Raw genomic sequence first — 26045 nt, 5'->3', positions numbered from 1 at the left:
ATATATAGACACACACACACAAGAGAACATTCTATCCTGTGCTTTTAGTTGTCCACGTGGCGTAGTCTTAATCTGACCAAACTAAAATCACATGGCTGAGTATGGCAGCAGCTTGCTTGAACCGCAAATAAAATGTATATTAATCCAAATGTCAAAATCAAAGACTTTTTAGTTAATCGCAATCCTGTGCAATCCTGTGTATGATAACAATTTTACACCCACTTATGGTATGGCTCCCGTTTGATACAGACATGTAAATTTTTTCTTTGTTAAAATTCATTTTCAGCTCTAAATTCTCACATTAAATTAATTTTGCACTCTAATTCATAATTTTTTTTCCTAATTTTTAATTATATATTCTTTAAAAAAAAATCAAAAAATCCATATCAATCAAACCCCATAAAATTGAAAATTGACAAAATAAATGTATATATTTATAGATTTCCATTCTTGACTTGAGCAAAAATTTAAGAATGCGTTTGGTTTGATGTTTTTAAGTTGCTTTCTATTTTACGAAAGATTGAAAAAATGTTTGGTCTAGTATTTCTGAAAATGTATTTTCAAAAATGAGGATCAATTTATAATATAAAACTTAAAATGCATTTTTGAGATTATGAGAGTTACAGTGAAAATTTTGAAAACATTCAAAATATGAAACACAAATGTTTAAAAAAAAATTAAAATATAAAATTCTAACCATTAAAATGAAAAAATTTTAAAAATTGAAATTCTAAAAAAAAAATTTAAAATTTAAAAGCATAATATAAAATTCTAAGAAAATAACATTCTAAATAATAAAAAATAAAATTTATGAAAAACTAGAATTATAAAAATATATAAAAACAAAAATTATAAAAAAATAGTTTAAGCTTTTAATGATTATTTACATAAAAATTCTTCAAAAATATTTATATGAACACATAAAAATATTCTCAGTTGTTCATGTCATTAATTTTTATTTTTATTTACTATATTTTAAAGTCAATTTTTTTATCTTTATTTTACTTTTATAACAAGAAAAAATATTATAAGATTAACCAATTTTAAAATGTATATATTATTTGATAGTAACATAAATTTGTTCTGTTTTTATTGAATAATCAAGCTTCATAAAATAAATTTTAGTAAACTAAATTTTCAAAATTTTAAACCAAACATATTTTTTAGTTTGAGAAATTATCTTTTTAAATTGACAAATCAAATGCATTTTTAGTATCGTTGAAACAAAACCTTAAAATAAAAAATTGAAAATGAAATGAAAACTGAAAAATGCTTTATATATGTTAAGAATATTAAGTTTATATTTGGCAAGAATTAAAATTAGATTTTTAATAGATTTTAACAAAAATTTATAAAATATGTTGTTGAAAAGTTGTGATATTCATGAAATATGTTATTAAAATTGATTGTTTGACTTTAATTTATATAAAAATTTGATTTAAATAAGTAACAAACATGACCTAACAATCCAAATATATTTATAAAAAGAATAATTCTTGGCGTTCATTATGAACACTATAATGGTGTCCATACTAAACACATGGCGCCTCTCTACTGGAGGGGAGCGTGATTAGGCGTCATGGTGTCCATAATGCACACCAAGCATGGCACGTATAAAAATTCTAACGAGGCACCCTCGCCTCCTAAAAGGAAAAACAATGCAAGTTCAGATGAATTGTTGAGGTACCAATGTACACGCAAAACCCTTTAAATATATAGATTCTTGCGGCGACCTGCTGTTTGATTCTTCTTGGGTTTTGGACTTTTGGGTTTATTTTTGTTCTTCTCGAATCATTTGATTTTGAACCTCTCTTCTCCTCCTCCTCCCCCTCTCCATCTCTCTCATTCTTATAAACTTCTTTGGAGCTTTGAAATTTTTCTGAAAGTCTTTCTGCCATTCTATTTTTTTTTTCCAGAAGAAAATTTTCAAAGAAATCATGCGAGATAGTTGGAAATATTTGCTCAAGACTCTTTATGTAGTTTTTGCATTCTTTTCTGCTCTTTTACTGGGTGCCCTTAAAAGTGTGTAAATTTGCTTTTAAATTTGAAGAATTCTTGCGTAAGTTTCTTGATCGTTCATCAGCTTATGTATTCTTGTTTATGAGTTTGCAGGTTTGCTGGTGGGTCCTATTGCTTGTTTAATTCTGATTTTGGGGAATCTGGGCGTGATTTTAGGCCTTTTCCCTGCACATGTTGCCTGGACAGTTTACACCCTTGTCAAGTAATTTTTTTTTTTTACCTTTTCTCATCTCTCCCTAATTCTTGAGTGCTATTTTTCCCAAAAAAAAAAAGAAGAAGAAAAAAATGGACCCAAAATTATGATTATTTTTATAAATTCAATAGTTGATTGCTAATTAGCTGTTTAATATTGATTGAAATTCTAGTAACTTGTTAATCCTTTGCAGTACAAGGTTAAAGCCTGCAATTAAGTTAATTTTGTGTTGAAGTCGGCAACAGAACCCACAACGAAGTACAATTCGTAATGAAGTTTCAAATGTTTTGGTCAAAAGTCCATAAAGCTTCAATTAAGTTCTCCATTGTTTAAAAAAATAATAATAATAAAATAAAATAAAAATTAGGAATTTTTGTGATTTTCTAGTTTCCGAGAAGTTTCAGTTTTCAAGACTTGAAACAGAGTGTTTTAGAAGTTCTGCTCAACCTAGACGTTGTGATTTTGATTCTTGTTGTTTGAATTGTGCTGTTGATATATTTATCTTTATTCATTATTATTTTTTTTTAACGTGGGTTTTCCATATTGATCGATTTTATTTATTTTATTTTTTGAAAACAGAACAAATAGGTTTGATGCACCACTTAAAGTTGCAATCTTTTTTGGGTTGCCTGTTCTGTTTGGTATCTGGTTGGCTCTTAGCATAGCTGGTAGCGTACTTGTGGGAGTGGGATATGGTTTTTTTACTCCTTGGGTTTCAGCTTTCGAGGCTTTCAGACTTGACAATGAATCCAAGAAATTCTTCCACTGCATAGTGGTATTTATTTGACCTCTCTATTTCCATTTTTCTCTTATGGAAATTGTATTTTTGCTTTTCTAATTTTTATTTGATTTTTCCTTTTGGCGTGTGANCCCCCTCTCCCCCTCCCCCTCCCCTTCTCTCTCATTCTTATAAACTTCTTTGGAGCTTTGAAAATTTTCTGAAAGTCTTTCTGCCATTCTATTTTTTTTTCCAGACGAAAATTTTCAAAGAAATCATGCGAGATTGTTGGAAATATTTGCCCAAGACTCTTTATGTAGTTTTTGCATTCTTTTCTGCTCTTTTACTGGGTGCCCTTAAAAGTGTGTAAATTTGCTTTAAGTTTGAAGAATTCTTGCGTAAGTTTCTTGATCGTTCATCAGCTTATGTATTCTTGTTTATGAGTTTGCAGGTTTACTGGTGGGTCCTATTGCTTGTTTAATTCTGATTTTGGGGAATCTGGGCGTGATTTTAGGCCTTTTCCCTGCACATGTTGCCTGGACAGTTTACACCCTTGTCAAGTAATATTTTTTTTACCTTTTCTCATCTCTCCCTAATTCTTGAGTGCTATTTTTCCCAAAAAAATGAAAGAAAAATGGACCCAAAATTATGATTATTTTTATAAATTCAATAGTTGAGTGCTAATTAGCTGTTTAATATTGATTGAAATTCTAGTAACTTGTTAATCCTTTGTAGTACAAGGTCAAAGCCTGCAATTAAGTTAATTTTGGGTTGAAGTCGGCAACAGAACCCACAACGAAGTACAATTCGTAATGAAGTTTCAAATGTTTTGGTCAAAAGTCCATAAAGCTTCAATTAAGTTCTCCATTGTTTAAAAAAATAATAATAATAAAATAAAATAAAAATTAGGAATTTTTGTGATTTTCTAGTTTCCGAGAAGTTTCAGTTTTCAAGACTTGAAACAGAGTGTTTTAGAAGTTCTGCTCAACCTAGACGTTGTGATTTTGATTCTTGTTGTTTGAATTGTGCTGTTGATTTATTTATCTTTATTTATTATTATTATTATTTTTAACGTGGGTTTTCCATATTGATCGATTTTATTTATTTTATTTTTTGAAAACAGAACAAATAGGTTTGATGCACCACTTAAAGTTGCAATCTTTTTTGGGTTGCCTGTTCTGTTTGGTATCTGGTTGGCTCTTAGCATAGCTGGTAGTGTACTCGTGGGAGTGGGATATGGTTTTTTTACTCCTTGGGTTTCGGCTTTCGAGGCTTTCAGACTTGACAATGAATCCAAGAAATTCTTCCACTGCATAGTGGTATTTATTTAACCTCTCTATTTCCATTTTTCTCTTATGGAAATTGTATTTTTGCTTTTCTAATTTTTATTTGATTTTTCCTTTTGGCGTGTGAAAATTTAGGATGGAACTTGGGGAACTATCAAGGGTAGTTGTACCGTTGTCCGGGATTTCGCTGATATATGCTATCATTCTTTCCCTCTCTATTTGAAGGAGCTACGTGAATACCCGGAATCTCATGAACTTCAACCTCTCAGGTAATGGTTTTCAATTGAAACATTGAGGATGTGTTTGATATGTAGTATCTGATGGGACTAGACAACGTAATAGTTGGAAAAATGGACTATATAATGTACACTGGAATAATTTTTTCTTTATGTAAATAAAATAGGATAACCAACCAATTCTAACGAAGCCATTATGAAAATAAATAATAATAAAAAAAAGATTTAATGATCTCAACAATCGGAGTTGAAAGTAAAAAATGAGACTGGATGATGTAGAGCTCATTGCTAGGATTCATGAATCATACTAAATTTGAGGCAAAACTGACAATTTTTTGATCTCCCAATCGTCTTGCAAAGCACCAATTTTCCTATCCAAGCTCTTGTTCGAAATATCACCATCTAAAGCTGATGCTGGAGATAGATTTATCATATCGACTGCAGTCCTCATAGCCTTTACCTCAAAAGTTTTTTGGTAGTTTAGCATTAGACAACATACATCTGACCATTTCCTCTATTGTCTGTTAATTCTTTCAGCCATACCATGATGCTGAGGTGGGTTCGTTCGACTTTTCACAAGCCTGATCACATGAATTTTGCCATAGGTTTTTCACTGACCCCGACACTTACCTTCATTATCAGCTTGAATTGCTTTTAACCATCTACCCTATGTCAAAATCTTTCTTCAATGATCATCAATAAATGTCACAAAAGAATGTGCACTTCCGAGATATTTTATTGCTATAGAACAAACATTGGAATGAACCAAATCAATAATATTTGATTTTCTAGTCGAGGGATATCAATGAAAAGTAACTCTGTGTTTTTCAAGCCAAGCAATCAACACAAGTTTTAAGAGGCATACCTTATACATTACGAATGAACTTTCTATCAAGAGTTTGAAGTCCTTTCTCGCTGATGTGACCAAGCCTCTTCTGTCAAAGGTTAATAAATGCATCTTTCTGAACTGCATTTATCTGTCCTTTTTGATGCTTTGTTTGCATAACATAAAGTGTATTCGTCTTTGTTCCTTTGACCATTGTTAGGGAGCCTTGGTGAGCTTCCATTTACATCTACCGATACTGTTATAATTTCCATCGTCATGAAATTTTCCCTTAGGAATCAAATTGAGGCAAATATCTGGAACATTTCTGACATATTTGAGCATCAATTTGCTCCCATGATTAGTTACCAAATAGATATCCCAACACCAACAATGCTTACCCTTTAGTGTTCCCTATTTTGACATCGCCAAAATCACCAACAATATAATAGTTAAAGAAAGCATGACATGAGGTGGCGTGGAAGAAGGTGAGTCATTCACCCAATAAATGTCTTGGCGTGCAAGACTGACCGTATCCTTATCAGGGACAACATCTCAATCACTATTAGTCAATATTGTATTAGTCTTTTTCTCACATGTCTTCGCTTCATCTGTTCTCTTTTCCAAATTCTACCCTCACTCTTTTTATGTCCAAGTTTGTTGCAATGATAACACCTCAATTTCTTTCTAGATTTAAACTTCCCACTAGAAGAATCCCTTTACCCATGACCACCAGCCTTTCTGCTTTTACTTCTTACCCACTTTTCATGTTGTTCAGTTGCAAGGGCATCAGAAGAATATTCAACTTTTTCCTTTTTTATGGCTTATTCGTAGAGCAAACTCTCTATATATATCGATGATTAATTTTCCATCTGATACTGAGTTGCTTAATTAAATCACTAGTGTATTCCAACTATCATGCAAAGAACTGAGCAGTAAACGTGCCTGCTGCTTATCTTCGAGGTTCATCTTCATAGTTGATAATTGATTCGCTAAGGCAATAAACTCACTTGTATGCTCTACCGTACTGAGTCCTTTACTTCAAATTTGTGAGCATTCTAATTATTGTTGCTTTATTTCTGGATGTATTCTTCTCGTACATGGATTCTTACTTTTTCCAAACTGCATCAGCCTTGTTTCTTCAGCAATATGATGAAATATATTATGATCAACCCACTATCTGATCATAGTAGCGGTTTTCATGTGCAATGTTTCCGATTTCATCAGATAATTTTTCTAGATTTGCTGTACATTTAACACGCTTAAACAAATCTTTGCAGTATAGCATATCATGCATTTTTTGTTTCCCAATTGATATTTTGACGAACTCAATTTTATCATCCCAAATGATTTTTCTTCCATTCTATTACAAAAGTAAATAAATAATAATAATGAATTTCGGATATCACTTGTTCGGAAACAAACTATTTACACGGCAGAATAAATCTTTTCCCACTTTGTGTGTAAATAAAATAGGGTAATCAACCAATTCTAACAATGCTAATAGGAAAATATATAAATTTCAAGAACGCCAAGATAATGTGGTTTGGCAACTTGGAGACATCCACGGGCACAACTTCGATTAGTTCTTCAACTATAATCTATAATGATGAGATTGCAACTTCTCTAGGTAATACTAGAGTATCGCAATATCATCAAGAATTCACCAAAATATTCATCATATGCTAGGTGCTTTCTATGGACAAATAATAAAGAGAAGATTTAATGATCTTACCAAATGGAGTCTGAAATGAAACTGAAAATGTTTCAATCGTCTAGCAAAGCTCTAATCTTTCCTACTATTTTTCCTCTCCTATCTCTACCTACCGTACGTAAATTTTCTGTCGTCATTTCAGTTTTCTCACACAGAATTCATGTTCATACTGCACAATTTATAAAGGCAATCATCATGCCCTAATGGGTCCTTTACTTAATGATGGGGTTTCAGGAATTTCTCCATTGGTCTCCAAACTATATTGTATTATTTTGGGACCCTTTTAATTAACTGATTAGGCTTTTAAGCCAAATTAATCCTGCCCTCTAAAGGGGCGGACGAGGCATTTGGCTTGTTTTTGGCTAAGTAGAGATTGTTGGGATTGTTACCTCAAAAAATTCTAAATTAAGACAATTTCAATGCAAATAAGAAAAAAAGTTAAAATTTTAATTGAAGATTCCTATGCTTGCTGGTCCGCTGAGTGTTATAATTTGAAATGAATGGGAGCTGGTAATTGAATATGAAAAGGATTATAAAAAATTCCAATTTGATGAGTGTAGTTTTCACACATGGCTGGAAAGTTTAGTGAGGAAACATTGTAAGTCTAGTATCCTGATTTTTCTTATTTTCTTTGTGGGTTGTACAAAGAGTAAATTGGTAGGTGTGGTAAAGTTTATGATATTTTTTTCTTACAATACTTGGGGGTTTAGGTGACTGAAAATTCTATATGATTGAACAAATTTTCTTGTAGTGAAAGCTTTAATAGTCCGTAAATTTTTTGTTTTATTTTTATATTTCTTCTTATCTGTTTTTTTTTTCAGTGAACAATAACAATCCTATGGGCAAATAAAGGAAATTTATCTTAATTCCAAATGAACAAGATTTTTCTTATCAATGATAAATTTATCTCTTCATTTTGTTTTGAGGTTGAAGGAAATTTACACTCGACATAATTACGTTAATTAGATTTAGCCCCATTTCAGCCCATTCTTTAAAACTCAATTTTTTCCAAACTCATTGTTTGACACATTCTCCCAATAAAATATTTTTGCACGTAAAATTAAAAACATTTTAACAAGACGTTCTCCAAAAAAATCACTTTTTACAAAATCTATTCTCCTAAAAATAAGGCTCAAACAGGGGTGTAATAACAATGCCACAACAGGTTATATTTCTCAGCCAGGTAAAATTAAGAAGGGATAGCATAACATAAAATGTTTACTGTATAATCTCCTTCGTTGGCCGAGAATTGCTCTGGTTAACATTAACATTAGCATTTAAAATTTCCGTTTCTTCAGATTTTTCTGAATGGAAAGTATTACACAGGTGAATACATGTCATGAAAATGTGATGGAATTAGGAGATTATTATCGTTCTTAATCTTTGATGAAACCATCGTGCAGGCTCATTCATGTTCCTGGGTGCATCATTGTTGGTTTGATGGGGCTGATAGTGGAAATTCCTCTTTACACAGCTATTGCAATAGTAAAGAGTCCTTACATGTTGTTCAAGGGATGGCATAGATTAGTACACGATTTGATCAGCCGGGAAGGCCCATTTTTAGAAACAGCTTGTGTTCCAATTGCTGGTTTGGCAATCCTTATGTGGCCGCTTGTTGTTATTGGGAGCATCATAATGGCTATATTTTCAAGTTTTTTCATAGGATTATATGGATCCGTTATAGTATACCAGGTACATTGCAGCCACAGAGTTTTTCAAAACACAATTTCATGAATTACATGTGGTTTTTTACTGGCGATTATTCATGGTGATGCAGGAAAGGTCCTTCCGAAGAGGTGTTGCTTATGTCATTGCTATGGTTGCTGAATTTGACGAGTACACAAATGATTTGCTCTATCTTCGTGAGGGGTCAATCCTTCCAAAGTAATTACTTCCATTCATTATTTTTTTTTCTCGAGGGCTTTTATCATTGCTTCATGGATGAAGAGAATTCTATGCTTAGAAAGTTTACGTACAAGTAAATGAGTAAGTATACGATTTTTCTTTTTGTAAGTTAGAAGTATTTAAGTTCTTGTTTTTACACTAAAGTAAGAGTTGCTATTAAAAGGGTAATTCTTTTTATTTTATTTAGAAGTAAGAAAAGGTATGTTATTTAACATATTTGAGCCAAAAAAATACTTAAAAAAGTAATTGAGTAACTTTACCCCCTTTTTTTAAAAAAATAAAATAAAATAAATTAGCAAAATTCTCAAAGTTGTATAGCCTTTTTTGTAGTCATTCCCATTCCAAGACACTAATCTTGTTACTCATGGCCAGGCCCCGATACAGGAAGAAAAGTAAATCCAGTTCTGAGTTTTCTGTTCAGCAAAATCACTCCTTACATGGAAATTACAGTGCTGTCTTCACTGAAGCTCCTTCAATCATCGTGCCAAACCTTATAGCATCAAGATCTGTTCGGGAGGCAATACATGAGGTGCCAATGGTGCAGGTATGCATGTTCAGTAATTAGGGAAATTCAGGATAATTTGACATCTAAGACATGCAGAAACGTTGCCATTAACAATATATTGTACTTCCATGTAATAGCTTAAGAATACAATTGATTGCTAACAGGAAGAAACTTCTGAGTACACTATACTGTCAATTAATCGAAGTAAGGATTTTATTAATGCAAGAGAAAGTAATTATGAGGACTCGTGGAATAATTGAAATTCAATTTTTTGCTTTGAAAATCTAATGTGACAAGCATAAATATCTAATTATTTATACAAAAACTAGCGTGGCATGTAATAGTTAAAATCTTCTAGCTTTAGATCTTCTAGTAGATCGAGCAATGAACCGAATGGAGTTACAGAAATGGATACATGTAGTCGACCACAAACACATTTATTGTTAAACGAGGCTTGCTTTGTTGTTATAGAAGTTAAGTTAATGTATTTACTGAGAAAAGCAGAAAACTGAAGAATGAAGTTGAAGCAGAAGTGTATAATAAACTTAATAAATAAGTGATAGTAAATTTTTATTTATTTTTTTGACTTAACATGAAGCTAGTGAATCAATTAAATGAAAATTTTCTCGGCCTCCTATTCTGGAATACATATTAAGATCTTGTGAAAGGTCCATTGACTATCCTCAAATTAATTATTGTTGTGATGACAAGCCAGTGACAGCCAGGACTGGATTAGGCCCTGATTTTGGCATGATGTAGAGAATAGCTAATTCTCTAACAATGGGACTATTGACAATTATGTCACATTTTAATGTTCACATTTGCTGCTTGCCTTGAAATAGAAATGAATGGTCTCTCTTATTTTGCAAAATTTGTGACAGGTATGGGGAAGCACAATGAGATTATGCGAACAGAGAGGCAAGGAACTATTGGATGCAAATGTCATAACAACTGCTGACCTCAATGATTGGTTGAAGGCAAAGAAAACAAACGATGCATCCATTGTTGCTGTTGGATTGCCCTGTTTTTCATTTTTGCAAACAATGCTGCACTCGATCAAATCTGGCTCCAATGGGCTACTGCTTTTGGATGATCTTGAGATCACCCATTTGAATCGGCCCCAGAGCAGATTGTTGGACTGGTTTTTCCAGCCTGTGATGGTCCTCAAAGAACAAATCCGAGTCCTTTCTTTGGAAGAGGGCGAGATACGGTACCTGGAGAAGTTGATTCTCTTTGGAAACAATAAAGAACACCTTAAGACTTGGGAAAATGGTAGTTTTATTCCTGAAGACCCTGTCAGAGCTGCTCGATTAGATGGTATCGGTCGCAGGTAAAAAAAAATATATATATATATTACTTTAATATCGACCTAATATTCCTACCGTGTAAAAAAAGAATATCAGGTGGGCACGTATTTGGTAGACCTAGGCTTCGGGAGAATAACTGTATCCATACATTTCATGGAATCCACAGTTACTATTCACTTATTAGTCATACATTTCATAGGACCCATGGTTTATAAGCACTTAAAAGCACTACCATACATATACTTAACATTCGTTGTGTGCTTAGCAGGATGTTGGGAATGTCTAGAAGTGTATCTAAGTTTCCAACTTACAGAAGGAGATATCGGCAGGTTGTTAAGAACTTGATACATTATTCAGCTGCAAAGGATGGTTCTTGTTCATTAGCAAAGGAGGGTTCTAACAGATCCATTACTTGTTCTGCAACTAAGGAAGGCTCCAACAGATCCATTACTTGTTCTGCATCTAAGGAAGGCTCCAACAGATCAATGTCTACAAGATCAATTGGTTCCATTGATATCGTCTGAGAGATATTTATCTGGTTGAATTCTTTCTTCTTTTTCGATTTTCTGATGCTGTACAATAGCTACTGTAGTCCTCTAGATCATATTGGCTTGTAAAGTTTTTGTTACACGCTGTTTTTTGTGTCAAAAACTTCGTTGAATGTATATGAAGAGAATGTACAGTGGGCAAACACGCTTGGTGTTCATTTTGTATGTGAATCTTTTGAATGCTTCATAGGAAATATATGTAAATTTTCATCTTCGAAGGCTCAGACATGCACGCGGATCTTGTACATGACGATGAAGTCTTTTAAAAAGTACGGTATCTGAAATTTCATGAACGCGGAGTCAATGAGTTAGCTGAAGTAATCCATGTCTTGTCACTCTCTCAAAAAAGTTATTTAAATTCTAATGATGCTTGAAACAGAATGGTACTTGTACTCGAAACTCATTTAGATAGGAGTTACGAACCCCACTAAAATATGTAAAAATACTCTAATTTTTATTAAGGGCATATTTGAGTCACATTATTTCAAAAAAATATATTTTTAAATAGTGATTTGACATCATTTCAATCATACATTCTTCAATAAAATAATATTACACGTAGATCAAAAACTTTTCGTTATTTTTTAATCACACATTTCCCATCAATACACTATTCAAGAGTGCATTATTACCAAAATAATGTGGCTCAAACACCCTCTTAGTGTAATCTCTTTGGATATTTTTAATGAGAAATTTCTGATAAAAGTACACGAACACATCTTACCTTGTCTTGGCGCTATTGTTAAGAAAGATGTTATAGATACATCAATTATTCACAGCACAAACCAATGCAAGTAGGTGGGGTCTACGATTCAAACAATCGTGGACCCCTCCTTTGTGAGACAGCTGTAAAAAAAGCTATCAAACAAATGCTTTACAAATAGCAATTCAATTCTAGAAAGATGTTATAGGTACATTAATTATTCATAGCTTTTTTCATAGCACACACACATTCAAGTGGGTAGGGTCCACGATTACCACCCTTGTGAGATAGCCATGAAAAAAGCTGTCAAACAAATGCTCTACAAACAGCAATTCGATTCTAGAAAGATGCTACAGGTACATCAATTATTCACAGCATGATTAAAATAATTAGAGACCTCACATCTGTGAGACAGTTGTGAAAAAAACTGTCAAACAAATGTTGTACCAACAGCAATTTGCTTCTAGAAAGATGCTATAGGTACATTAATCATTCATAACTTTTCTCACAATGCACACATATGCAAGCGGGTGGAATCCACGATGAAAATAATTGTGGACCCCACCTTTGTGAGACAACTGTGAAAAAACTATCAAATAAATGTTGTACAAACAACAATTCGATTTTAGAAAGATGCTTTAGATACATCAATTATTTACAGTTTTTTTTTTCACAACACACACATAGAAACAGTTATGAAAAAAGCTGTCAAACAAATGTTGTACAAATAGCAATTCGGTTCTAGAAAGATGCTATAGGTACATCAATTATTCACAATTTTTTTCACAGCACACACACATGCAAGTGTGTGGGATCCACAATTAAAATAATCATGGACCCCACCTCTGTGAGACAACTGTGAAAAAAGTTGTCAAATAAATATTGTATAAACAGCAATTTGGTTCTAGAAAGATGTTATCGGTACATCAATTATTCATAGCTTTTTTCACAATGCGCACACATGCAAGTGGATAGGGTCTACGATTAAAATAATCGTGGACCCCACCTCTATGAGACAGCTGTGAAAAAAGCTGTCAACCAAATGCTGTACAAATAGCAATTCGGCTCTAGAAAGATGCTATAAGTACATCAATTATTCACAACTTTTTTCACAACATACACACATGCAAGTGAGTGAGTTCCACGATTAAAATAATCGGGGACCCACCTTTGTGAGACAACTAAGAGAAAAGATGTCAAACAAATGCTATACCAACAGCAATTTGGTTCTAGAAAGATGCTACAGGTACATTAATTATCCACAGCACACACATGCAAGTGGGTGGGATCCACGATTAAAATAATTGTGGACCCCACCTTTGTGAGACAGCTGTAAGAAAAGATGTCAAACAAATGCTATACCAACAGCAATTTGGTTCTAGAAAGATGCTATAGGTACGTTAATTATTCACAGTTTTTTTCACGGCACACACATGCAGGTGGGTGGGATCCATGATTAACATAATTGTGGACCCCACCTTTGTGAGACAATTGTGAAAAATGCTATCATAACAACAATTCGGTTCTAGAAAAATGCTTTAGATACATAAATTATTTACAACTTTTTTCACAGCACACATATACAAGTGGGTGGGGTCCACGATTATTTCTGTGAGACAGCTGTGAAAAAAGCTGTCATGCTGTACAAATAGCAATTCAGTTCTAGAAATATGCTATCGGTACATCAATTATTCACAACATTTTTCACAGCGCACACACATGCAAGTGGGTAGGGTCTATGATTAAAATAATCGTGGACCCCACCTCTGTGAGACAGCTGTGAAAAAAGCTGTCAACCAAATGTTGTACCAATAGCAATTCGGCTCTAGAAAGATGCTATAAGTACATCAATTATTCACAACTTTTTTCACAACATACACACATGCAAGTGAGTGAGTTCCACGATTAAAATAATCGGGGACCCACCTTTGTGAGACAGCTATGAGAAAAGATGTCAAACAAATGCTATACCAACAGCAATTTCGTTCTAGAAAGATGGTATAGGTACATTAATTATTCACAGCACACACATGCAAGTGGGTGGGATCCACGATTAAAATAATTGTGGACCCTACCTTTGTGAGACAACTGTGAGAAAAGATGTCAAACAAATGCTATACCAACAGCAATTTGGTTCTAGAAAGATGCTATAGGTACATTAATTATTCACAATTTTTTTCACAGCACATACATGCAAGTGGGTGGGATCCACGATTAACATAATTGTGGACCCCACCTTTGTGAGACAACTGTGAAAAATGCTATCATAACAACAATTCGGTTCTAGAAAGATGCTTTAGATACATAAATTATTTACAACTTTTTTCACAGCACACACATATGCAAGTGGGTGGGGTCCACGATTATTTCTATGAGACAGCTGTGAAAAAAGCTGTCATGCTATACAAATACCAATTCAGTTCTAGAAATATGCTATTGGTACATCAATTATTCACAACTTTTTTCACAGCGCACACACATCAAATTCCAGATACACCGGACCAAATACCAAACAAAAACCAAAAATCACCTACCCCTAAGAAAATAAAAGGTGAAAAATCACGCTTTAAATTGTTGTACCTAGAAATTCATGGAAAATCAATTCCCTGGAAAATTTTGTCAATCAAACAGGTCAAAAGTGGAAGTTGGAATTCGAATTCCAAGTTCCATGGAAAATTTCGTGCAATCAAACGGAGCCTTAAATTTTTTTCTCTCAAATTTAAGTTATGGACACAATCCATTGAAGATTAAATTCAAATTGTCATTTATTTTTTTTTTTTTTTTGTCAGATGAAATGAATAAAGTAGTGACTTTTCGAAAGAGCGACGATCTGATTTCTTCTACTTAGGACAAAAAATGTGAAACAAACAAGCGCTAAAATAGAAATTTATATTTTAATTAGCCAGCATAATGACAAGTTGACAACCAAGAACGGCCCGGAACGTTCCACCGGAATGGAATTAGAGTTTGCCCCGAATCTTTGAGCATGTGACAAATATCAAATCTTACCTTCCAAATCACAATATGTCAATCCATTAGTTATTTTATAGTCAATTATAAAATAAATGAATGCTTCGATTGATACTAATGTCACGAAAACAATGTTCTAAAAAATAGATTGGACAGTTTAATCGGAAAAATCATTACCCCTTTTTTTTTTTTAAAGAAAGTTTTTCTTAAAGAGGGAGTACTGATGACATTACATTTTCGTTACCACGAACATCGACCTAAAGACCAAATCATAAAATTCTAAATTTTATTTATTGACAAGTTAATATTTTTTTTTCCTATATTGATGAAAAGAATAACTTATTTTTATATCTTTCATGGTAGGCTTCTAATTCGATTTTTGTGGTTCCTTCTTAACTTTTGACATTATATCTTATTAACTTAGTATGAGAATCAAAATTTCAAAATATCAATAAAAATTTTGTACCTTTGAAGTTGATGTGATCAATTGTCAAAACCAAATCAGACTAGTCTGTTCAACGGGAAAAACTAAAATCTGTTCAGTTTTAGGTGACAGAAAAAAGTCACAAAGTTGCATATCATTCAAACAAATCAAGAATATATGAAATATTGGCATATTTTACTTTTATTTTGTTCTTTTGTTTTTTCTCCCAACCCATTTGAAATGCTCCAACTCTTAAACGCTTGAGCTCATATCTGTTGTCTCAAGTTTCCTGTCCTTCATCTGTTCTCTTTTCCAAATTCTACCCTCACTCTTTTTATGTCCAAGTTTGTTGCAATGATAACACCTCAATTTCTTTCTAGATTTAAACTTCCCACTAGAAGAATCCCTTTACCCATGACCACCAGCCTTTCTGCTTTTACTTCTTACCCACTTTTCATGTTGTTCAGTTGCAAGGGCATCAGAAGAATATTCAACTTTTTCCTTTTTTATGGCTTATTCGTAGAGCAAACTCTCTATATATATCGATGATTAATTTTCCATCTGATACTGAGTTGCTTAATTAAATCACTAGTGTATTCCAACTATCATGCAAAGAACTGAGCAGTAAACGTGCCTGCTGCTTATCTTCGAGGTTCATCTTCATAGTTGATAATTGATTCGCTAAGGCAATAAACTCACTTGTATGCTCTACCGTACTGAGTCCTTTACTTCAAATTTGTGAGCATTCTAATTATTGTTGCTTTATTTCTGGATGTATTCTTCTCGTACATGGATTCTTACTTTTTCCAAACTGCATCAGCCTTGTTTCTTCAGCAATATGATGAAATATATTATGATCAACCCACTATCTGATCATAGTAGCGGTTTTCATGTGCAATGTTTCCGATTTCATCAGATAATTTTTCTAGATTTGCTGTACATTTAACACGCTTAAACAAATCTTTGCAGTATAGCATATCATGCATTTTTTGTTTCCCAATTGATATTTTGACGAACTCAATTTTATCATCCCAAATGATTTTTCTTCCATTCTATTACAAAAGTAAATAAATAATAATAATGAATTTCGGATATCACTTGTTCGGAAACAAACTATTTACACGGCAGAATAAATCTTTTCCCACTTTGTGTGTAAATAAAATAGGGTAATCAACCAATTCTAACAATGCTAATAGGAAAATATATAAATTTCAAGAACGCCAAGATAATGTGGTTTGGCAACTTGGAGACATCCACGGGCACAACTTCGATTAGTTCTTCAACTATAATCTATAATGATGAGATTGCAACTTCTCTAGGTAATACTAGAGTATCGCAATATCATCAAGAATTCACCAAAATATTCATCATATGCTAGGTGCTTTCTATGGACAAATAATAAAGAGAAGATTTAATGATCTTACCAAATGGAGTCTGAAATGAAACTGAAAATGTTTCAATCGTCTAGCAAAGCTCTAATCTTTCCTACTATTTTTCCTCTCCTATCTCTACCTACCGTACGTAAATTTTCTGTTGTCATTTCAGTTTTCTCACACAGAATTCATGTTCATACTGCACAATTTATAAAGGCAATCATCATGCCCTAATGGGTCCTTTACTTAATGATGGGGTTTCAGGAATTTCTCCATTGGTCTCCAAACTATATTGTATTATTTTGGGACCCTTTTAATTAACTGATTAGGCTTTTAAGCCAAATTAATCCTGCCCTCTAAAGGGGCGGACGAGGCATTTGGCTTGTTTTTGGCTAAGTAGAGATTGTTGGGATTGTTACCTCAAAAAATTCTAAATTAAGACAATTTCAATGCAAATAAGAAAAAAAGTTAAAATTTTAATTGAAGATTCCTATGCTTGCTGGTCCGCTGAGTGTTATAATTTGAAATGAATGGGAGCTGGTAATTGAATATGAAAAGGATTATAAAAAATTCCAATTTGATGAGTATAGTTTTCACACATGGCTGGAAAGTTTAGTGAGGAAACATTGTAAGTCTAGTATCCTGATTTTTCTTATTTTCTTTGTGGGTTGTACAAAGAGTAAATTGGTAGGTGTGGTAAAGTTTATGATATTTTTTTCTTACAATACTTGGGGGTTTAGGTGACTGAAAATTCTATATGATTGAACAAATTTTCTTGTAGTGAAAGCTTTAATAGTCCGTAAATTTTTTGTTTTATTTTTATATTTCTTCTTATCTGTTTTTTTTCAGTGAACAATAACAATCCTATGGGCAAATAAAGGAAATTTATCTTAATTCCAATTGAACAAGATTTTTCTTATCAATGATAAATTTATCTCTTCATTTTGTTTTGAGGTTGAAGGAAATTTACACTCGACATAATTACGTTAATTAGATTTAGCCCCATTTGAGCCCATTCTTTAAAACTCAATTTTTTCCAAACTCATTGTTTGACACATTCTCCCAATAAAATATTTTTGCACGTAAATTAAAAACATTTTAACAAGACGTTCTCCAAAAAAAATCACTTTTTACAAAATCTATTCTCCTAAAAATAAGGCTCAAACAGGGGTGTAATAACAATGCCACAACATGTTATATTTCTCAGCCAGGTAAAATTAAGAAGGGATAGCATAACATAAAATGTTTACTGAATCGTCTCCTTCGTTGGCCGAGAATTGCTCTGGTTAACATTAACATAAGCATTTAAAATTTCCGTTTCTTCAGATTTTTCTGAATGGAAAGTATTACACAGGTGAATACATGTCATGAAAATGTGATGGAATTAGGAGATTATTATCGTTCTTAATCTTTGATGAAACCATCGTGCAGGCTCATTCATGTTCCTGGGTGCATCATTGTTGGTTTGATGGGGCTGATAGTGGAAATTCCTCTTTACACAGCTATTGCAATAGTAAAGAGTCCTTACATGTTGTTCAAGGGATGGCATAGATTAGTACACGATTTGATCAGCCGGGAAGGCCCATTTTTAGAAACAGCTTGTGTTCCAATTGCTGGTTTGGCAATCCTTATGTGGCCGCTTGTTGTTATTGGGAGCATCATAATGGCTATATTTTCAAGTTTTTTCATAGGATTATATGGATCCGTTATAGTGTACCAGGTATATTTCAGCCACAGAGTTTTTCAAAACACAATTTCATGAATTACATGTGGTTTTTTACTGGCGATCATTCATGGTGATTCAGGAAAGGTCCTTCCGAAGAGGTGTTGCTTATGTCATTGCTATGGTTGCTGAATTTGACGAGTACACAAATGATTTGCTCTATCTTCGTGAGGGGTCAATCCTTCCAAAGTAATTAGTTCCATTCATTATTTTTTTTTTCTCGAGGGTTTTTATCATTGCTTCATGGATGAAGAGAATTCTATGCTTAGAAAGTTTACTTACAAGTAAATGAGTAAGTATACGATTTTCTTTTTGTAAGTTAGAAGTATTTAAGTTCTTGTTTTTACACTAAAGTAAGAGTTGCTATTAAAAGGGTAATTCTTTTTATTTTATTTAGAAGTAAGAAAAGGTTTGTTATTTAACATATTTGAGCCAAAAAAATACTTAAAAAAGTAATTGAGTAACTTTACCCCGTTTTTTTTAAAAAATAAAATAAAATAAATTATCAAAATTCTCAAAGTTGTATAGCCTTTTTTGTAGTCATTCCCCTTTCAAGACACTAATCTTGTTACTCATGGCCAGGCCCCGATACAGGAAGAAAAGTAAATCCAGTTCTGAGTTTTCTGTTCAGCAAAATCACTCCTTACATGGAAATTACAGTGCTGTCTTCACTGAAGCTCCTTCAATCATCGTGCCAAACCTTATAGCATCAAGATCTGTTCGGGAGGCAATACATGAGGTGCCAATGGTGCAGGTATGCATGTTCAGTAATTAGGGAAATTCAGGATAATTTGACATCTAAGACATGCAGAAACGTTGCCATTAACAATATATTGTACTTCCATGTAATAGCTTAAGGATACAATTGATTGCTAACAGGAAGAAACTTCTGAGTACACTATACTGTCAATTAATCGAAGTAAGGATTTTATTAATGCAAGAGAAAGTAATTATGAGGACTTGTGGTATAATTGAAATTCAATTTTTTGCTTTGAAAAACTAATGTGTCAAGCATAAATATCTAATTATTTATACAGAAACTAGCGTGGCATGTAATAGTTAAAATCTTCTAGCTTTAGATCTTCTAGTAGATCGAGCAATGAACCGAATGGAGTTACAGAAATGGATACATGTAGTCGACCACAAACACATTTATTGTTAAACGAGGCTTACTTTGTTGTTATAGAAGTTAAGTTAATGTATTTACTGAGAAAAGCAGAAAACTGAAGAATGAAGTTGAAGCAGAAGTGTATAATAAACTTAATAAATAAGTGATAGTAAATTTTTATTTATTTTTTTGACTTAACATGAAGCTAGTGAATCAATTAAATGAAAATTTCCTCGGCCTCCTATTCTGGAATACATATTAAGATCTTGTGAAGGGTCCATTGACTATCCTCAAATTAATTATTGTTGTGATGACAAGCCAGTCACAGCCAGGACTGGATTAGGCCCTGATTTTGGCATGATGTAGAGAATAGCTAATTCTCTAACAATGGGACTATTGACAATTATGTCACATTTTATTGTTCACATTTGCTGCTTGCCTTGAAATAGAAATGAATGGTCTCTCTTATTTTGCAAAATTTGTGACAGGTATGGGGAAGCACAATGAGACTATGCGAACAGAGAGGCAAGGAACTATTGGATGCAAATGTCATAACAACTGCTGACCTCAATGATTGGTTGAAGGCAAAGAAAACAAACGATGCGTCCATTGTTGCTGTTGGATTGCCCTGTTTTTCATTTTTGCAAACAATGCTGCACTCGATCAAATCTGGCTCCAATGGGCTACTGCTTTTGGATGATCTTGAGATCACCCATTTGAATCGGCCCCAGAGCAGATTGTTGGACTGGTTTTTCCAGCCTGTGATGGTCCTCAAAGAACAAATCCGAGTCCTTTCTTTGGAAGAGGGCGAGATACGGTACCTGGAGAAGTTGATTCTCTTTGGAAACAATAAAGAACACCTTAAGACTTGGGAAAATGGTAGTTTTATTCCTGAAGACCCTGTCAGAGCTGCTCGATTAGATGGTATCGGTCGCAGGTAAAAATAAAAAAATAAAAAAAATATTATTCCTTTAATATCGACCTAATATTCCTACCATGTAAAAAAAGAATATCAGGTGGGCACGTATTTGGTAGACCTAGGCTTCGGGAGAATAACTGTATCCACACATTTCATGGAATCTACAGTTACTATTCACTTATTATTCATACATTTCATAGGACCCATGATTTATAAGCACTTAAAAGCACTACCATACATATACTTAACATTTGTTGTGTGCTTAGCAGGATGTTGGGAATGTCTAGAAGTGTTTCCAAGTTTCCAACTTACAGAAGGAGATATCGGCAGGTTGTTAAGAACTTGATACATTATTCAGCTGCAAAGGATGCTTCTTGTTCATTAGCAAAGGAGGGTTCTAACAGATCCATTACTTGTTCTGCAACTAAGGAAGGCTCCAACAGATCCATTACTTGTTCTGCATCTAAGGAAGGCTCCAACAGATCAATGTCTACAAGATCAATTGGTTCCATTGATATCGTCTGAGAGATATTTATCTGGTTGAATTCTTTCTTCTTTTTCGATTTTCTGATGCTGTACAATAGCTACTGTAGTCCTCTAGATCATATTGGCTTGTAAAGTTTTTGTTACACGCTGTTTTTTGAGTCAAAAACTTAGTCGAATGTATATGAAGAGAATGTACAGTGGGCAAACACGCTTGGTGTTCATTTTGTATGTGAATCTTTTGAATGCTCCATAGGAAATATATGTAAATTTTCATCCTCGAAGTCTTCGACACACACACCGATCTTGTACATGACGATGAAGTCTTTTAAAAAGTACGGTATCTGAAATTTCATGAACGCGGAGTCAATGAGTTAGCTGAAGTAATCCATGTTGTTAGGAAATATGTAATTGGCAAATCTGTGATCAAGGACCAAAATGTAATAATTGTAAAGTCAAGGATTCAAATGTCATAATTGTAAGGTCAAGGACCAAAGTGTCAAATGTCCAATAGTTCAGGGACTTGAGTTGCTAATAATCAAAGTGTTGAAGGCTAGGTCTAGGGTTGTGATGGATGCCTCAAAGTTGCAAACGGCGCGAGATTTCGCTCGAGCCACGCCATGATCTCGCTCGAGCCACGATTGCAGAACCACTGTCGCTAGAGCCTCGCCAACAGATCGCTTGAGCTAAGTGGACGTCGCTCGAATCACGCTGGTCCCTCGCTCCAGCGACCTATTTATCTGGGCAACATTAAGTTTAAAAGCTCGCGATTTTTTGACGCGCCACAAAAATCATACGTTGAGCCATATAAATATGATTCGTCTTCTTCGAGTTGAAGAGAGAGGAAATACACATTGAAGCCATATTATTGATTCTCTCTAAAATCCTTGAAGATCAAAATCCTCGAAAAGCAAAAAAAAAAAAAAAAAATATCACACCCTGAAACACCAAAACACCACCTTCTCTAAATCCTATAAAACTTCCAGAAGATCCTCAGATTGAAGATCCGGGAAGAACTTGCTTGAAGGGCGGGAGTGCTTGACGATTCACGGGAAGTAGAAGTCACACAAGGCTGGGATGGTAGCACAGATCTGCTAGATCCAGGAGAGTCTTGTTCTCAAACAGTAAGGAGGTTAGAAAATTGAGGGGATCAATTGTTCTGGCGTACTGTAAGTTACCTTCTACAAATAGTGGATCTCTACTGGCTTGTGCCCGGAGTTTTTACCCAGTTGGGGTTTCTCCGTCAACATTCGTTGTGTTCTTTTATTGCTTTAATTTATTTATTGTTACCGGTAATTCAACATAGGTAATTAAGACATGTGAATGAATCTGGACAAACTTTAATTCTTGTGACTTGTTGCACGAATTAATTGATAAGTTTTTTAATTCCGCATGAACACCTATTCACCCCCCCTCTAGGTGTTAGTTGGGTCGAACGTAAGGTTTTTCACATGTCTTGTCACTCTCCAAAAAAGTTATTTAAATTCTAACGATGCTTGAAACAAAATGGTACTTGTACTCCAAACTCATTTAGATAGGAGTTACGAACCCCACTAAAATATGTAAAAATACTCTAATCTTTATTTAGCGTAATCTCTTTGGATATTTTTAATGAGAAATTTCTGATAAAAATACACGAACACATCTTACCTTGTCTTGACGCTATTGTTAAGAAAGATGTTATAGGTACATCAATTTTTCATAGCACAAACAAATGCAAGTGGGTGGGGTCCACGATTCAAATAATCGTGGACCCCACCTTTGTGAGACAGCTGTAAAAAAACTATCAAACAAATGCTGTACAAATAGTACAAATAGTAATTCGGTTCTAGAAAGATGCTATAGATACATCAATTATTCATAGCTTTTTTCATAGCACACACACATGCAAGTGGGTGGGGTTCACGATTACCACCCCTATGAGACAGCTGTGAAAAAGATGTCAAATAAATGTTGTACAAACAGCAATTCGGTTCTAAAAAGATGTTATATGTATATCAATTATTCACAGCTTTTTTCATAGCATACACACATGCAAGTGGGTGAGTTCCACGATTAAAATAATCAGAGACCTCACCTCTGTGAGACAGTTGTGAAAAAAACTGTCAAACAAAATGCTGTACCAATAGCGATTTGGTTCTAAAAAGATGCTATAGGTACATTAATTATTCATAACTTTTCTCACAGCGCACACACATGCAAGCGGGTGGGATCCACGATTAAAATAATTTTGGACCCCAACTGTGAAAAAACTATCAAATAAATGTTGTACAAACAACAACAATTCGATTCTAGAAAGATACTTTAGATACATCAATTATTTACTGTTTTTTTTTTCACAATACACATAAGAGAGCTGTGAAAAAAGCTATCAAACAAATGTTGTACAAACAGCAATTCAGTTCTAGAAAGATGTTATAGGTACATCAATTATTCACAATTTTTTTTACAGCACACACACATGCAAGTGGGTGGAATCCACGATTAAAATAATCATGGACCCCACCTCTGTGAGACAACTATGAAAAAAGTTGTCAAACAAATGCTGTACAAACAGCAATTTGGTTCTAGAAAGATGCTATCGGTACATCAATTATTCATAACTTTTTTCACAGCGCACACACATGTAAGTGGGTAGGGTCTACGATTAAAATAATCATGGACTCCACCTCTGTGAGACAGCTGTGAAAAAAGCTGTCAAACAAATGCTGTACAAATAGCAATTTGGCTCTAGAAAGATGTTATAAGTACATCAATTATTCATAGCTTTTTTCACAGCATACACACATGGGAGTGGGTGAGTTCCACGATTAAAATAATTGGCAACCCCACCTTTGTGAGACAGCTGTGAGAAAAGATGTCAAACAAATGCTATACCAACAGCAATTTGATCCTAGAAAGATGCTATACGTACATTAATTATTCACAACTTTTTTCACAGCACGCACATGTAAGTGGGTGGGATCCACGATTAAAATAATTATGGACTCCACCTTTGTGAGACAGCTGTGAGAAAAGATGTCAGACAAATTCTATACCAACAGTAATTTGGTTCTAGAAAGATGCTATAAGTACATTAATTATTCACAACTTTTTTCATAGCACACACATGCAAGTGGGTGGGATCTACGATTAAAATAATTGTGAACCCCACTTTTGTGAGACAACTGTTAAAAAAGCTATCAAACAAATGTTGTATAAACAACAATTCGGTTCTAGAAAGATGCTTTAGATACATAAATTATTTACAGCTTTTTTCACAGCACACACATATGTAAGTGGGTGGGGTCCACGATTATTTCTGTGAGACAGCTGTGAAAAAAGCTATCAAACAAATGATGTACAAACAGCAATTCGGTTCTAGAAAGATGCTATAAGTACATCAATTATTCACAACTTTTTTCACAGCACACACACACGTAAGTGGGTGGGATCCATGATTAAAATAATCGTGGACCCTACCTTTGTGAGAAAACTATGAAAAAAGCTGTCAAACAAATGCTGTACAAATAACAATTCGGTTCTAGAAAGATGCTATCGGTACATTAATTATTCACAATTTTTTTCACAGAGCACACACATGCAAGAGGGTAGGGTCCACGATTAAAATAATCGTGGACCCAACCTCTGTGAGACAGCTGTGAAAAAAGCTATCAAACAAATGTTGTATAAACATCAATTTGGCTCTAGAAAGATGCTATAGATACATCAATTATTCACAGCTTTTTTCATAGCGCGCACACATACAAGTGGATGGGATCCATGATTAAAATAATCATGGACCCCACCTCTGTGAGACAACCGTGAAAAAAGCTGTCAAACAAATGCTGTACAAACAGCAATTTGGTTCTAGAAAGATGCTATATGTACATTAATTATTCACAGCACACACACAAACAAGTGGATGGGATCCACGATTAAAATAATTGTGGACTCCACCTTTGTGAGACAAGTGTGAAAATAGCTATCAAACAAATGTTGTACAAACAGCAATTCGGTTCTAGAAAGATACTATCAGTACATCAATTATTCACAGTTTTTTTTCACAACGTTCACATATATAAGTGGGTAGGGTCCACGATTAAAATAATCTTGGACCCCACATCTACGAGTCAGCTGTGAAAAAAGATGACAAACAAATGTTGTACAAACAGCAATTTGGCTCTTGAAAGATGCTATAGGTATATGAACTATTCACAATTTTTTCACAGTACACACGCATGCAAGTGGGCGGGGTCCACGATTATTTAATCGTGGACCCCACTTTTGTGAGACAACTGTGAAAAAACTGCCAAACAAATGCTGTACAAACAGCAATTCGATTCTAGAAAGATGCTCTAGGTACATCAATTAAATTTCCGTATTATGTGTGTCTTTGTGAGTTCCATTTATACTCTCACTTTTTTATTTTACTTTATTTTTTTTTGGGAGAGAAGGGGCAGAATAGGTAAAGTGAAATGAAAAGAATAAATTGAACAGTAAAATGTCTTTTTTTTTTTTTTTGTCAGATGAAATGAATAAAGTAGTGACTTTTCGAAAGAGCGACGATCTGATTTCTTCTACTTAGGACAAAAAATGTGAAACAAACAAGCGCTAAAATAGAAATTTATATTTTAATTAGCCAGCATAATGACAAGTTGACAACCAAGAACGGCCCGGAACGTTCCACCGGAATGGAATTAGAATTTGCCCCGAATCTTTGAGCATGCGACAAATATCAAATCTTACCTTCCAAATCACAATATGTCAATCCATTAGTTATTTTATAGTCAATTATAAAATAAATGAATGCTTCGATTGATACTAATGTCACGAAAACAATGTTCTAAAAAATAGATTGGACAGTTTAATCGGAAAAATCATTACCCCTTTTTTTTTTTTAAAGAAAGTTTTTCTTAAAGAGGGAGTACTGACGACATTACATTTTCGTTACCACGAACATCGACCTAAAGACCAAATCATAAAATTCTAAATTTTATTTATTGACAAGTTAATATTTTTTTTCCCTATATTGATGAAAAGAATAACTTATTTTTATATCTTTCATGGTAGGCTTCTAATTCGATTTTTGTGGTTCCTTCTTAACTT

General features: G+C 33.7%; 2 protein-coding genes across 3 annotated transcripts; both read left to right on the top strand.

Annotated features, from left to right (window-relative positions):
- Positions 1–1712: 1712 nt before the first annotated feature.
- Positions 1713–11467, top strand: LOC111375389 (uncharacterized membrane protein At3g27390-like). 2 transcript variants are annotated; one of them, XM_022998208.1, is made up of 9 exons: positions 1713–2022; positions 2113–2221; positions 2792–2987; positions 4352–4485; positions 8393–8681; positions 8767–8873; positions 9267–9438; positions 10281–10729; positions 10975–11467. In XM_022998208.1, exons 1-9 carry the CDS (start codon positions 1938–1940, stop codon positions 11228–11230), a joined length of 1797 nt encoding a protein of 598 aa, XP_022853976.1. In that variant the 5' UTR covers positions 1713–1937; the 3' UTR covers positions 11231–11467. The 2 variants fall into 2 exon arrangements, with proteins under 2 accessions (XP_022853976.1, XP_022853975.1); XM_022998207.1 differs by lacking the exons at positions 1713–2022; positions 2113–2221; positions 2792–2987 and adding exons at positions 3090–3292; positions 3382–3490; positions 4054–4249.
- Positions 11468–17986: 6519 nt separating this feature from the next.
- Positions 17987–21241, top strand: LOC111375388 (uncharacterized membrane protein At3g27390-like). The gene is made up of 5 exons (XM_022998206.1): positions 17987–18444; positions 18530–18636; positions 19030–19201; positions 20044–20492; positions 20744–21241. Exons 1-5 carry the CDS (start codon positions 18139–18141, stop codon positions 20997–20999), a joined length of 1290 nt encoding a protein of 429 aa, XP_022853974.1. The 5' UTR covers positions 17987–18138; the 3' UTR covers positions 21000–21241.
- Positions 21242–26045: the final 4804 nt, after the last annotated feature.

The sequence above is a fragment of the Olea europaea genome, unplaced genomic scaffold (genome assembly GCF_002742605.1).
Source record: "Olea europaea var. sylvestris unplaced genomic scaffold, O_europaea_v1 scaffold1372, whole genome shotgun sequence".
In the NCBI taxonomy this organism is placed as follows: domain Eukaryota; kingdom Viridiplantae; phylum Streptophyta; class Magnoliopsida; order Lamiales; family Oleaceae; genus Olea; species Olea europaea.
Note: the sequence above shows the minus strand (reverse complement) of the source record. Positions and strands in the feature narration are given on the sequence as shown.

Bases quoted from the DNA above. Each gene is read 5' to 3' on its own strand.
- LOC111375389 (XM_022998208.1), top strand. From the start codon at position 1,938: ATGCGAGATAGTTGGAAATATTTGCTCAAGACTCTTTATGTAGTTTTT. The intron at 2,023-2,112 runs GTGTGTAAATTT...ATGAGTTTGCAG, and splicing joins TTTACTGGGTGCCCTTAAAA to GTTTGCTGGTGGGTCCTATT. The intron at 8,682-8,766 runs GTACATTGCAGC...ATGGTGATGCAG, and splicing joins GATCCGTTATAGTATACCAG to GAAAGGTCCTTCCGAAGAGG.
- LOC111375388 (XM_022998206.1), top strand. From the start codon at position 18,139: ATGAAACCATCGTGCAGGCTCATTCATGTTCCTGGGTGCATCATTGTT. The intron at 18,445-18,529 runs GTATATTTCAGC...ATGGTGATTCAG, and splicing joins GATCCGTTATAGTGTACCAG to GAAAGGTCCTTCCGAAGAGG. The intron at 19,202-20,043 runs GTATGCATGTTC...AATTTGTGACAG, and splicing joins ATGAGGTGCCAATGGTGCAG to GTATGGGGAAGCACAATGAG.